The sequence below is a fragment of the Coregonus lavaretus genome (assembly GCF_964263955.1).
Source record: "Coregonus lavaretus genome assembly, chromosome: 25".
NCBI lineage: Eukaryota > Metazoa > Chordata > Actinopteri > Salmoniformes > Salmonidae > Coregonus > Coregonus lavaretus.
This window is the reverse complement of record NC_140012.1, coordinates 9775609-9789951: the sequence shown is the minus strand read 5'-3', so window position 1 is coordinate 9789951 and position 14343 is coordinate 9775609. Positions and strand designations below refer to the sequence as shown.

General features: G+C 44.8%; 1 protein-coding gene across 1 annotated transcript in view; it reads left to right on the top strand.

The window, feature by feature from the left end:
• Window positions 1-7311: 7311 nt before the first annotated feature.
• The window catches only part of LOC311100448 (TANK-binding kinase 1-binding protein 1-like), a gene marked incomplete at both ends in the record, with an annotated part of 52285 nt that continues 45253 nt past the window's right edge, over window positions 7312-14343 (top strand). Inside the window, 2 exons of the mRNA XM_084141370.1 lie at window positions 7312-7539; window positions 12774-12899. Coding sequence (XP_083997496.1) covers window positions 7312-7539; window positions 12774-12899 — 354 coding nt within the window. The remainder of the gene's footprint in view (window positions 7540-12773; window positions 12900-14343) is intronic.

The following is a 14343-nucleotide window of genomic DNA, read 5'->3' as shown; positions in this document are numbered from 1 at the left end:
CTTGGCCATGGTGGAGAGTTTGGAATCTGAATAATTGATTGCTTCTGTGGACAGGTGTCTTTTATACAGGTAACAAACTGAGATTAGGAGCACTCCCTTTAAGAGTGTGTTCCTAATCTCAGCTCGTTACCTGTATAAAAGACACCTGGGAGCCAGAAATCTTTCTGATTGAGATTGGGTCAAATACTTATTTCCCTCATTAAAATGCAAATTCAATTTATTTCATTTTTGACATTTGTTTTTCTGGATTGTTTTGTTGTTATTCTGTCTCTCATGGTTCAAATAAACCTACCATTAAAATGTCCTCTGGTCTGATGAAACAAAAATAGAACTGTTTGGCCATAATGACCATTGTTATGTTAGGAGGGAAAAGGGGGTGGCTTGCAAGCCGAAGAAAACCATCCCAACCGTGAAGCACAGGGGTGGCAGCATCATGCTGTGGGGGTGCTTTGCTGCAGGAGGGACTGGTGCACTTCACAAAATAGATGGCATCATGAGGAAGGAAAATTATGTGGATATATTGAAGCAACATCTCAAGACATCAGTCAGGAAGTTAAAGCTTGGTCGCAAATGGGTCTTCCAAATGGACAATGACCCCAAGCATACTTCCAAAGTTGTGGCAAAATGGCTTAAGGACAACAAAGTCAAGGTATTGGAGTGGCCATCACAAAGCCCTGACCTCAATCCTATAGAAAATGTGTGGGCAGAACTGAAAAAGCGTGTGCGAGCAAGAAGGCCTACAATCTTAACTCAGTTACACCAGCTCTGTCAGGAGGAATGGGCCAAAATTCACCCAACTTATTGTGGGAAGCTTGTGGAAGGATACCCGAAATGTTTGACCCAAGTTAAACAATTTAAAGGCAATGCTACCAAATACTAATTGAGTGTATGTAAACTTCTGACCCACTGGGAATGTGATGAAATAAATAAAAGCTGAAATAAATCATTCTCTCTACTATTATTCTGACATTTCATATTCTTAAAATAAAGTGGTGATCCTAACTGACCTAAAACAGGGAATTTTTACTAGGATTAAATGTCAGGAATTGTGAAAAACTGAGTTTAAATGTATTTGGCTAAGGTGTATGTAAACTTCCGACTTCAACTCTAGATGGTTTCTTTACTTCTCATTTCATTTTCATGTCATTGCTTCTTTTGTTTGTGTTCCTGCTCTGCTGTGCACCCCAGAGCGCATGCCAGTATTTGTGACATAGGCGCACGCGCGTGAGTGCTCCACTCTGTCCTGGGCCATGTTGTTTCAGTTGCCAAATGTTGTCGAAAATGACTCCTTATACTCATAGGGTATTTTTTTCCATTAATCATATCACAATCAACTTTTACCAGTTGAATGTAGACACAAATATAATACTTTTTTGTATAGAAAATGTTCTGCAAATATGCAAATGATGTGATATCTCATTAAATATGCACATATTTGCATATAGTGCAAATCAGTTTTTTGGGACACTGGATGAAGTCAGCCTAAGTATTTTGTCAAGACACTCCAGGACCAGACTTGTCCAGAGCAGAATGTGGATAAATACTTTTTTCATCTTTCTATCTGTGTACACTACCGGTCAAAAGTTTTAGAACACCTACTCATTCAAGGGGTTTTCTTTATTTTGACTATTTTCTACATTGTAGAATAATAGTGAAGACATCAAAAATATGAAATAACACATATGGAATCATGTAGTAACCAAAAAAGTGTTAAACAAATCAAAATATATTTTACATTTTAGATTCTTCAAAGTAGCCACCCTTTGCCTTAATGACAACTTTGCACACTCTTGGCATTCTCTCAACCAGCTTCACCTGGAATGCTTTTCCAACAGTCTTAAAGGAGTTCCACATGTGCTGAGCACTTGTTGGCTGCTTTTCCTTCACTCTGCTGTCCAACTCATCCCAAACCATCTCAATTGGGTTGACGTCGGGGGATTGTGGAGGCCAGCTCCATCACTCTCCTTCTTGGTAAAATAGCCCTTACACAGCCTGGAGGTGTGTTGGGTCATTGTCCTGTTGTAAAACAAATGATAGTCCCACTAAGGCCAAACCAGATGGGATGGCGTATCACTGCATAATGCTGTGATAGCCATGCTGGTTAAGTGTGCCTTGAATTCTAAATAAATCACAGACAGTGTCACCAGCAAAGCACCCCCACACCATAACACCTCCTCCTCCATGCTTTACAGTGGGAAATACACATGCGGAGATCATCCGTTCACCCATATCAACAATTCCCTCTGGGGAATATATCTAAGGATAAGCACACATAATTTTGTGAATGCAGATGTTTCTGAAGCTGAGTCTGACTTGGGAAATGGCAGTTAAAGACCGCAAACGCCTATTTAGACCCAGTCACCATCTCTTCAAAGTAAGTTACTAAATATAGTGAAATTTGTAACACTCTCTATGGAATGGGCTTTTAAATTATGTGTAATTTAATGTAGTGAACTTTGAAGTTATTGATGTACAGTTGAAGTCGGAAGTTTACATACACCTTAGCCAAATATATACTCAGTTTTTCACAATTCCTGACATTTAATCCTAGTAAAGAAAACCTGTTTTAGGTCAGTTAGGATCACCACTTTATTTTAAGAATGTGAAATGTCAGAATAATAGTAGAGAGAATGATTTATTTCAGCTTTTATTTATTTCATCACATTGCCAGTGGGTCAATTAGTATTTGGTAGCATTGCCTTTAAATTGTTTAACTTGGGTCAAACGTTTCGGGTAGCCTTCCACAAGCTTCCCACAATAAGTTGGGTGAATTTTGGCCCATTCCTCCTGACAGAGCTGGTGTAACTGAGTTAAGATTGTAGGCCTTCTTGCTCGCACATGCTTTTTCAGTTCTGCCCACACATTTTCTATAGGATTGAGGTCAGGGCTTTGTGATGGCCACTCCAATACCTTGACTTTGTTGTCCTTAAGCCATTTTGCCACAACTTTGGAAGTATGCTTGGGGTCATTGTCCATTTGGAAGACCCATTTGTGACCAAGCTTTAACTTCCTGACTGATGTCTTGAGATGTTTCTTCAATATATCCACATAATTTTCCTTCCTCATGACGCCATCTATTTTGTGAAGTGCACCAGTCCCTCCTGCAGCAAAGCACCCCCACAGCATGATGCTGCCACCCCCGTGCTTCACGGTTGGGAAGGTGTTCTTCGGCTTGCATGCCACCCCTTTTTCCCTCCTAACATAACGATGGTTATTATGGCCAAACAGTTCTATTTTTGTTTCATCAGACCAGAGGACATTTCTCAAAAAAGTACGATCTTTGTCCCCATGTGCAGTTGCAAACCGCAGTCTGGCTTTTTTATGGCAGTTTTGGAGCACTGGCTTCTTCCTTGCTGAGCGGCCTTTCAGGTTATGTCGATACAGGACTCGTTTTACTGTGGATATGGATACTTTTGTACCTGTTTGCTCCAGCATCTTCACAAGGTCCTTTGCTGGTGTTCTGGGATTGATTTGCACTTTTCGCACCAAAGTACATTCATCTCTAGGAGATAGAATGTGTCTCATTCCTGAGCAGAATGACAGTTGCGTGGTCCCATGGTGTTTATACTTGCATACTATTGTTTGTACAGATGAACGTGCTACCTTCAGGTGTTTGGAAATTGCTCCCAAGGATGAACCAGACTTGTGGAGGTCTACAATTTATTTTCTGAGGTCTTGGCTGATTTCTTTAAATTTTCCCATGATGTCAAGCAAGTTTGAAGGTAGGCCTTGAAATATATCCACAGGTACACCTCCAATTGACTCAAATGATGTCAATTAGTCTATTAGAAGCTTCTAAAGCCATGACATAATTTTCTGGAATTTTCCAAGATGTTTAAAGGCACAGTCAACTTAGTGTATGTAAACTTCTGACCCACTGGAATTGTGATACAGTGAATTATAAGTTAAATAATCCGTCTGTAAACAATTGTTGGAAAAATTACTTGTGTCATGCACAAAGTAGATTTCCTAACCAACTTGCCAGTGGTTGAAAAACTAGTTTTAATGACTCCAACCTAAGTGTATGTAAACTTCCGACTTCAACTGTATGTCCATTTTGAAGTGGTTAAAATTAATTCAAATGTTGATGACGTAGTATGATAAACCAAAAAAATACACTGAGTATACCAAACATTAGGAACACCTTCCTAATATTGAGTTGCACCCAGAAAAGCCTCAATTCATCGGGGTATGGTGTCGAAAGCGTTCCACAGGGATTGCTGGCCCATGTTGACTACAATACTTCCCACAGTTGTGTCAAGTTGGCTGGATGTCCTTTGGGTGGTGGACCATTCTTGATACACATGGGAAACTGTTGAGCGTGAAAAACCCAGCAGCGTTGCAGTTCTTGACACAAACAAGTATGCCTGGCACCTACTACCATACCCCATTCAAAGACACTTAAATATTTTTCTTGCCCATTCAGCCTCTGAATGGCACACATACACAATCCACGTCTCAAATGTCTCAAGGCTTAAAAATCCTTCTTTAACCTGTCTTCTCCCCTTCATATACACTGGCATCAATAAGGGATCATAGCTTTCACCTGGATTCACTTGGTCATTCTATGTCATGGAAAGAGCAGGTGTTCTTAATGATTTGTACACTCAATGTATACATTTTCATCACATTTTCGATATTTGTATGTTTACTTTTTGAAAATACTCAAAATAATGGATCAAAATAGCAACAAATCTCAAAATTGATAGGTAGTTGCAAAAATATAATTTCAGCCTGGCCTTAACGGCTTTCCAGACAGGAAGTGATGGGCTGAGTGGAGTTTGCGCAAATAGAGCAGATTTCAATTTTCTCTGCCTCGGCTGAGCGGCTTTTACGTGTACGAGCACCGCCGACCGCTCCACCTAGATAAAATTCCTCCCCCTACCTAGCTCTGTTGAAATAAATGGGCCACCCCGCCCACCGATTCTTGTCTGGAAAGCCCTTTAATCTACATCTCAGAGAGGCATGTTTGTTCTACATAGCACATTTCTATCTGAACGTTCCAAAACTTTGCATCCTGCTGAACGCCCATGTTGTATTGTTTGGTTTAAAATAAGGTATACAGTGCATTTGGAAAGTATTCAGACCCCTTGACTTTTTCCATATTTTGTTACTTATTCTGAAATGTATTAAATAGTTTTTTCCCCTCATCAATCTACACACAATATCCCATAATGAAAAAGTAAAAACAGGTTTTGAGAACAAAACGGATATCACATTTACATAAGTATTCAGACCCTTTACTCAGTACTTTGTTGAAGCACCTTTGGCAGCGATTACAGCCTCGATTGGGTATGACACTATGAGCTTGGCACACCTGTATTTGGGGAGTTTCTCCCATTCTTCTCTGCAGATCCTCTCAAGCTCTGTCATGTTGGATGGGGTGCGTCGCTGCACAGCTATTTTCAGGTCTCTCCAGAGATGTTCGATCGGGTTCAAGTCCGGGCTCTGGTTGGGCCACTCAAGGATATTCAGAGACTTGTCCCGAAGCCACTCCTGCGTTGTCTTGGCTGTGTGCTTGGGGTCGTTGTCCTGTTGGAAGGTGAACCTTCGCCCCAGTCTGAGGTCCTGAGCGCTCTGGAGCAGGTTTTCATCAAGGATCTCTCTGTACTTTGCTCCGTTCATCTTTCCCTCGATCCTGACTAGTCTCCCAGGCCCTGCTGCTGAAAAACATCCCCACAGCATGATGCTGCCACCACCATGCTTCACTGTAGGAATGGTGCCAGGTTTCCTCCAGACGTGATGCTTGGCATTCAGGCCAAAGAGTTCAATCTTGGTTTCATTAGACCAGAAAATCTTGTTTCTCATGGTCTGAGAGTCCTTTAGGTGCCTTTTGGCAAACTCCAAGCGGGCTGTCATGTGCCTTTTACTGAGGAGTGGCTTCCGTCTGGCCACTCTACCATAAAGGCCTGATTGGTAGAGTATTGCAGAGATGGTTGTCCTTCTGGAAGGTTCTCCTATCTCCACAGAGGAACTCTGGAGCTCTGTCAGAGTGACCATTGGGTTCTTGGTCACCTCCCTGACCAAGGCCCTTCTCCCCCGATTGCTCAGTTTGGCCGGGCGGCCAGCTCTAGGAAGAGTCTTGGTGGTTCCAAACTTCTTCCATTTAAGAATGATGGAGGCCACTGTGTTCTTGGGGACCTTCAATGCCGCAGAAATGTTTTGGTACCCTTCCCCAGATCTGTGCCGCGACACAATCCTGTCTCGGAGCTCTACGGACAATTCCTCATGGCTTAGTTTTTGCTCTGACCTGCACTGTCAACTGTGGGACCTTATATAGACAGGTGTGTGCCTTTCCAAATCATGTCCAATCAATTGAATTTACCACAGCTGGACTCCAATCAAGTTTTAGAAACATCTCAAGGATGATCAATGGAAACAGGATGCACCTGAGCTCAATTTCGAGTCTCATAGCAAAGGGTCTGAATACTTATGTAAATAAGGTATTTCATTTATTTTTCTTGCTAAAATCTCTAAAAACCTGTTTTTGCTTTGTCATTATGGGGTATTGTGTGTAGATAGATGAGGGGGAAAAAAATATTTACTCCATTTTAGAATAAGGCTGTAACGTAACAAAATATGGAAAAAGTCAAGGGGTCTGAATACTTTCCGAATGCACTGTATGCATGTAATTAGCGACGCAATTGTTGTTATGAGTACTCTATTAGTTAATGATGTTTATCCTGTCTGCTTTAGACATGGTTATGAGAATATTGTATTTTGGTGTTTTTGCTTGTTTATATCTTTTTACATTTGTCCACCTAGATTGTGGGCCACATTGGTATGTTGAAAGGTGTGGTCATGGGGGACAGTTCTATATCCCTGTGTTTAGGTGAAGTCTGTAGTTTTTGCTAGTTTTAGAATTGCTCATGGGGAGGGTGCTCAGAGCCTGGTACACCCACCTTTGCTAAGTGAGTTGTACTGGCAGGAATGCCTGCTTAGGACTAGTGCTTTATGGACCCTTTCAGTGTTTGGTTTTTTGTTGTTGTGTTTTTGTACTTTTGTGAGGGGTTTTGTAAATATTTTACCCTCCTTCATTTTGTAGCACCTGTTATTGAATAAACCTACACCAGATTTTGCGCCTTTAACTTTGCCTCCTGCTGCACGATTGCCCTTAAGACTGAGACACGTTAACCCTTTCACAGACTATAACTAGGGTCCAGAGTTGTTCCTTTTCAGGAAATATGGTCAGGAAAAAAACTCTTGGCCCCACACCACACATACTGTATCTACATACTGTATCTTCAGACTAATCATCTCTCTCTCTCTCTCTCTCTCTCATTCTATCCTGGCAGGTTGAGGCTCTGAGCGATGGAGTCTCTATTCGGTGGTGAGCTGAGGCTGCTGGGAGGTGGCGAGGGCTTGAATGAGGACAGCTGTGGCGACGTGGGCTGGTCCTCCTCGTCCCTCCCTGATGATTTGTACTCCGTCTCCCACTTCACCCTCATTACCGCCTACCAGGACATCAAGACACGGCTGGCGGGCCTGGAGAGAGAGAACAGCGGTATCAAGAGGAAGCTCAAGATCTACGAGATCAAGGTAGGCCAAAGAGCCGATTGGCATATGAGCTTTTCCTGATCCTGACCATGTGACTTGACCAGGAAATACTCTAAACTCTATTTAGAGAGAGCTCTGAGATTTTTCTGGGCAGGAAAAACTCCTGGAATAGGAGTTAGAGGAGTGGAATAAGTCTCACTTACTGGCTAATCTAGCTTCCATATTCCCTATATTGACGACTACCGCTGTTGCATGTTGTGTGTGAGGGACGAGGGTCTCTGTATCCCATCAGTGGTGGCATTGTGCTGAGTCAGCGATGTGTCACCCATGCTCTCTATGTGCTTGGAGTAGCAGAGTAGTGGTGTGGAGGAACACAGCGGGTGCAGCAGATCCATGAACATTTGAACATCTTGGAGAAAAATCTGGCCTTAATGGCCATGTACTGTTATAATCTCCACCCGGCACAGCCAGAAGGGGACTGGCCACCCCTCAGAGCCTGGTTCCTCTCTAGGTTTCTTCCTAGGTTTCTGCCTTTCTAGGGAATTTTTCCTAGCCACCGTGCTTCTACATCTGCATTGCTTGCTGTTTGGGGTTTTAGGCTGGGTTTCTGTATATACACTTTGTGACATCTGCTGATGTAAAAAAAGGCTTTATAAATAACATTTGATTTAAAATTTGATTGATTAACTCTCTGAGCTGTCCCTCCTGGCATGGGGACTGTAATGTGGGGTAGAACGCTGTGTCACGCCCTGGCTCTGGGGACAATGTTATGTTGAGCCAGGGTGTGTATTCTATGTTTGATTTTCTATGTTGGGCTGAGTGACTCCCAATCAGAGGCAACGAGTGACAGCTGGTTGTCTCTGATTGGGAGACATATTTAACTATCGGTCTTTTCACTTTGTGTTGTGGTTTCTTGTTCCGTGTTTGTTGGTTTATGTAACCAGGGACGTCACGTTTCGTTTTTGTTGTTTTGATCGTGTGATCATCTTGATAAAATAAAATGTTCGCATTCAACGCTGCGCCTTGGTCCTCCTCATTGGTAGACGATCGTGACAGAAGAAACCACCATAACAGGACCAAGCAGCGTGAAGAAGAGAGAGGATGGACTTGGGAGCAGTTGAGTAGGAGTCTCGACTGGGCCAAGCCAAGAGAAGAGGAGAGAGGTTGGACTTTGGAGCAGTGGGGTGAGAGTCTGGCGAGAACGATGGAGGCCTGGCCCACGGGGAGGAGAGACCCCCAGAAAATTTTTAGGGGGGGGCTCACGACGTCGGACCAGCAGGAGGCCGCGATAGAGCGGCCCAGCAGGTTGCTAGAGGAGGCCGCCAGGTTACGGGGTCCACTGGTCGAAGAGGGGATGGAGGATGTAGAGGCACGGCGAGAGGTACTGGGGTGTGTTACCAGTCCGGTCCGGCCCGTTCCAGATCCCGAGGTAGAGCCAGTGGTGTGTGTCCCCAGTACGGTCCGGCCTGTTCCAGCCCCTCGCACCAAGTGTACGGTGCGCGTCGCCAGCCCAGCCCGGCCTGTCCCTGCTCCACGCACCAAGCCTACGGGGTGCGTCGCCAGCCCAGTCCGGCCCATCCAAGCTCCCCGCACCAAGCCAGTGGTGTGCGTCATCAGTCCGGCACGGCCCGTGCCTGCTCTCCGCACCAAGTCTGTGGTGCGTTTCGTCAGCCCTGTCCGGCCCGTTCCTGCTCTCCGCACCAAGCCTACGGTGTGCGTCGCCAGCCCAGCCCGGCCAGTCCCTGCACCACGCACCAAGCCTACGGGGTGCGTCGCCAGCCCAGTCCGGCCCATCCAAGCTCCCCGCACCAAGCCAGTGGTGTGCGTCATCAGTCCGGCACGGCCCGTGCCTGCTCTCCGCACCAAGTCTGTGGTGCGTTTCGTCAGCCCTGTCCGGCCCGTTCCTGCTCTCCGCACCAAGTCTGTGGTGCGCGTCGCCAGCCCAGTCCGGTCCATTCCTGCTCCACGCACCAAGCCAGGGGTGCGTATCGTCAGTCCGGCTCCGGCCAGCGGGGCCAGACCGGACCAGGGGTACTTTGGGGGGTTGGAGAGGGAGTGGGGATCAGGCCCGGAGCCGGATCCGCCGCCAAGGCGGAGTGCCCACCCGGTCCCTCCCCTGTGGGATTTAGTTGGCGCGGTCGGAGTCCGCGCCTTTAGGGGGGGGTACTGTCACGCCCTGGCTCTGGGGACAATGTTATGTTGAGCCAGGGTGTGTATTCTATGTTTGATTTTCTATGTTGGGCTGAGTGACTCCCAATCAGAGGCAACGAGTGACAGCTGGTTGTCTCTGATTGGGAGCCATATTTAACTATCGGTCTTTTCACTTTGTGTTGTGGTTTCTTGTTCCGTGTTTGTTGGTTTATGTAACCAGGGACGTCACGTTTCGTTTTTGTTGTTTTGATCGTGTGATCATCTTGATAAAATAAAATGTTCGCATTCAACGCTGCGCCTTGGTCCTCCTCATTGGTAGACGATCGTGACAGAAGAAACCACCATAACAGGACCAAGCAGCGTGAAGAAGAGAGAGGATGGACTTGGGAGCAGTTGAGTAGGAGTCTCGACTGGGCCAAGCCAAGAGAAGAGGAGAGAGGTTGGACTTTGGAGCAGTGGGGTGAGAGTCTGGCGAGAACGATGGAGGCCTGGCCCACGGGGAGGAGAGACCCCCAGAAAATTTTTAGGGGGGGGCTCACGACGTCGGACCAGCAGGAGGCCGCGATAGAGCGGCCCAGCAGGTTGCCAGAGGAGGCCGCCAGGTTACGGGGTCCACTGGTCGAAGAGGGGATGGAGGATGTAGAGGCACGGCGAGAGGTACTGGGGTGTGTTACCAGTCCGGTCCGGCCCGTTCCAGATCCCGAGGTAGAGCCAGTGGTGTGTGTCCCCAGTACGGTCCGGCCTGTTCCAGCCCCTCGCACCAAGTGTACGGTGCGCGTCGCCAGCCCGGAGCCGGATCCGCCGCCAAGGCGGAGTGCCCACCCGGTCCCTCCCCTGTGGGATTTAGTTGGCGCGGTCGGAGTCCGCGCCTTTAGGGGGGGGGTACTGTCACGCCCTGGCTCTGGGGACAATGTTATGTTGAGCCAGGGTGTGTATTCTATGTTTGATTTTCTATGTTGGGCTGAGTGACTCCCAATCAGAGGCAACGAGTGACAGCTGGTTGTCTCTGATTGGGAGCCATATTTAACTATCGGTCTTTTCACTTTGTGTTGTGGTTTCTTGTTCCGTGTTTGTTGGTTTATGTAACCAGGGACGTCACGTTTCGTTTTTGTTGTTTTGATCGTGTGATCATCTTGATAAAATAAAATGTTCGCATTCAACGCTGCGCCTTGGTCCTCCTCATTGGTAGACGATCGTGACACGCTGCAGATGGGGTGAAAGAGAGGAGAGAGAGAGAACAGTGGATGGAGAGAGAGAGGGGTGGAGGGATAGAGGGAAGAGAGAGGGAGATGTGAGATGGTCCCCTGTAGCTCAGTCGGTAGAGCATGGTGCTTGCAACGCCAGGGTTGTGGGTTCGTTTCCCACGGGGGGCCAGTATGAAAATGTATGCACTCACTAACTGTAAGTCGCTCTGGATAAGAGCATCTGCTAAATGACTAAAATGTAATGGCTGAAAGAGAGAGAGAGACCTCAAGATTGCTTGTTTTGTCTGTCCTGCCTCCCCAGATGTGTGTACGTTCAGTCACTCACTAACACACCTGTCCATTATAGAGCAGCTGGCACTCAAGGCTTTGCCACAAGGTTGCAGTGCGGTTGAATGGTTATACATTATTTATTAAAGGAACAGTTTGTTCAGTTTGAATCACCCCCAAAAAATGGATTGATTTGGTTAGTACTGAATTAGTCTCTTGTGACAGAAGAAATTGAATAGCTGGCCAGCCCACATGCAAGATAATGCGATTGGTCTTTCCAAAATTGCACAAATGTTAGGATTTAGTTGGTCTGAATCTGAGTTGCAGATATGAAAATGTTGGAAAATGTTCTCCAACTTTAAGGCCGGCTAAAACTAAGGTGGCTGACGAGTAGAGAGTTTAGAGTGGCTGGTGTCTCAGTGTGAAGACTGAGTGGCCCAGAAGTGTTACTTCCAGAGCTCCAACACGCTCTGCTAATTCAGTCTAAGTAGAAAGAGGTGTTTCTCTAAATGGAAAATGTCTGTTTGGTCTTCACATCAATATCATTGGATAATTTAAGTCAGTCAAATTTAGGCACTCCAAAAGAGAGATGTGCATTAAGATGGAACCATCATGTGATTTCTGGTTATATTATATAACATGTATTGTCCCTTCTTTGTGTGAGATCAAATCAAATCAAATTGTATTTGTCACATGCGCCGAATACAGTAGGTGTAGGCCTTACCATGAAATGCTTACTTACAAGCCCTTAACCAACAATGCAGTGTTAAGAAAAATAAGAGTTAAGAAAATATTTACCTAATAAACTAAAGTAAAAAAAATAAAAAAGTAACAATAAAATAACAATAACGAGGCTATATACAGGGGCTACCGGTACCGAGTCAATGTGCGGGGGTACCGGTTAGTCGAGGTAATTGAAGTAATATGTAAATGTAGGTAGGGGTAAAGTGACTATGCATATATAATAAACAGTGAGTAGCAGCAGCTTAAATAATAAAAATGCAAATAGTCCGGGTAGCCATTTGATTAGATGTTCAGGAGTCTTATGGCTTGGGGGTAGAAGCTGTTAAGAAGCCTTTTGGACCTAGACTTGGCACTCCGGTACCGCTTGCCGTGCGGTAGCAGAGAGAACAGTCTATGACTAGGATGGCTGGAGTCTTTGGCAATATTTAAGGTTTCCTCTGACACCGCCTGGTATAGAGGTCCTGGATGGCAGGAAGCTTGGCCCCAGTGATGTACTGGGCCATACGCACTACCCTCTGTAGCGCCTTGCAGTCGGAGGCCGAGCAGTGATGCAACCAGTCAAGATGCTCTCATGGTGTAGCTGTATAACTTTTTGAGGATCTGTGGACCCATGCCAAATCTTTTCAGTCTTCTGAGGGGGAATAGGCATTGTCGTGCCCTCTTCACAACTGTCTTGGTGTGTTTGGATCATGAGTTTCCCCAACTAAACAGATGCTCAACTCACTCTATGCTGTTGCTCTGTGCTCTGATTTTCTCTGTATTTCTCGAACAATATAGGAGTTATGAGAGTAATGTCTAACAAGATTGAAAGATTATTTTACACTTATGTATGGAGAATGTGTGGGGAAAAAGACAAGACTTGTATCGTACGAATTATAGATAATGTCATGCTCCTCTCTCCCTCTCCAGTTCCCTATGATCAGTGAGTTTGGGGAGGACAGGAACTCCTACTGCAGCTTTGAGTCCAAGGAGACAGCTCTACTAAAGTCAGAGAAGAGCAACCTGCAGCAGAGAGTCAACGCCCTCACCCACGAGGTGAGACTGAGAAAACACCTGGGGCTTAATTTAATCCCACCTACAATGCAGTATTTATAATTTCCTTCCCGTGGCAAGTAAAATCACAGGATGATTTTGAGAACTGTGAAAACGTACCACTATTAGCAGGTACTGTAGACTCCCTTTTTAGGTAGATGTTTTTGGTTTTCAGAATACAGTGGGGAAAAAAAGATTTAGTCAGCCACCAATTGTGCAAGTTCTCCCACTTAAAAAGATGAGAGAGGCCTGTAATTTTCATCATAGGTACACGTCAACTATGACAGACAAATTGAGAATAATTTTTCCAGAAAATCACATTGTAGGATTTTTAATGAATTTATTTGCAAATTATGGTGGAAAATAAGTATTTGGTCACCTACAAACAAGCAAGATTTCTGTCTCTCACAGACCTGTAACTTCTTCTTTAAGAGGCTCCTCTGTCCTCCACTCGTTACCTGTATTAATGGCACCTGTTTGAACTTGTTATCAGTATAAAAGACACCTGTCCACAACCTCAAACAGTCACACTCCAAACTCCACTATGGCCAAGACCAAAGAGCTGTCAAAGGACACCAGAAACAAAATTGTAGACCTGCACCAGGCTGGGAAGACTAAATCTGCAATAGGTAAGCAGCTTGGTTTGAAGAAATCAACTGTGGGAGCAATTATTAGCAAATGGAAGACATACAAGACCACTGATAATCTCCCTCGATCTGGGGCTCCACGCAAGATCTCACCCTAGAGGAGATCTGCATGGAGGAATGGGCCAAAATACCAGCAACAGTGTGTGAAAACCTTGTGAAGACTTACAGAAAACGTTTGACCTGTGTCATTGCCAACAAAGGGTATATAACAAAGTATTGAGAAACTTTTGTTATTGACCAAATACTTATTTTCCACCATAATTTGCAAATAAATTCATAAAAAATCCTACAATGTGATTTTCTGGATTTTTTTTCTCATTTTGTCTGTCATAGTTGACTTGTACCTATGATGAAAATTACAGGCCTCTCTCATCTTTTTAAGTGGGAGAACTTGCACAATTGGTGGCTGACTAAATACTTTTTTTCCCCACTATAAGTGCGTGCGTGCAGGCAGTAGTTTGTGAACGAGTACACAGTGTAAACATTGCTATAGCGGTGTTTCCACTAGCTATAAAACGTATTAACTACTCTATTCTTCCCTGAACAACTTATACAGTGCATTTGGAAAGTATTCAGACTCCTTGATTTTTTCCACATTTCGTTACGTTACAGCCTTATTCTAAAATGGATGAAATTGTTTTTTACCCTCATCAATCTACACACAATACCCCATAATGACAAAGCAAAAACAGGTATTTTGAAATTTTTGCACATTTATGACAAATTAAAAACGGAAATATGACATTTACATAAGTATTCAGACACTTTACTCAGTACTTTGTTGAAGCACCTTTGGCAGC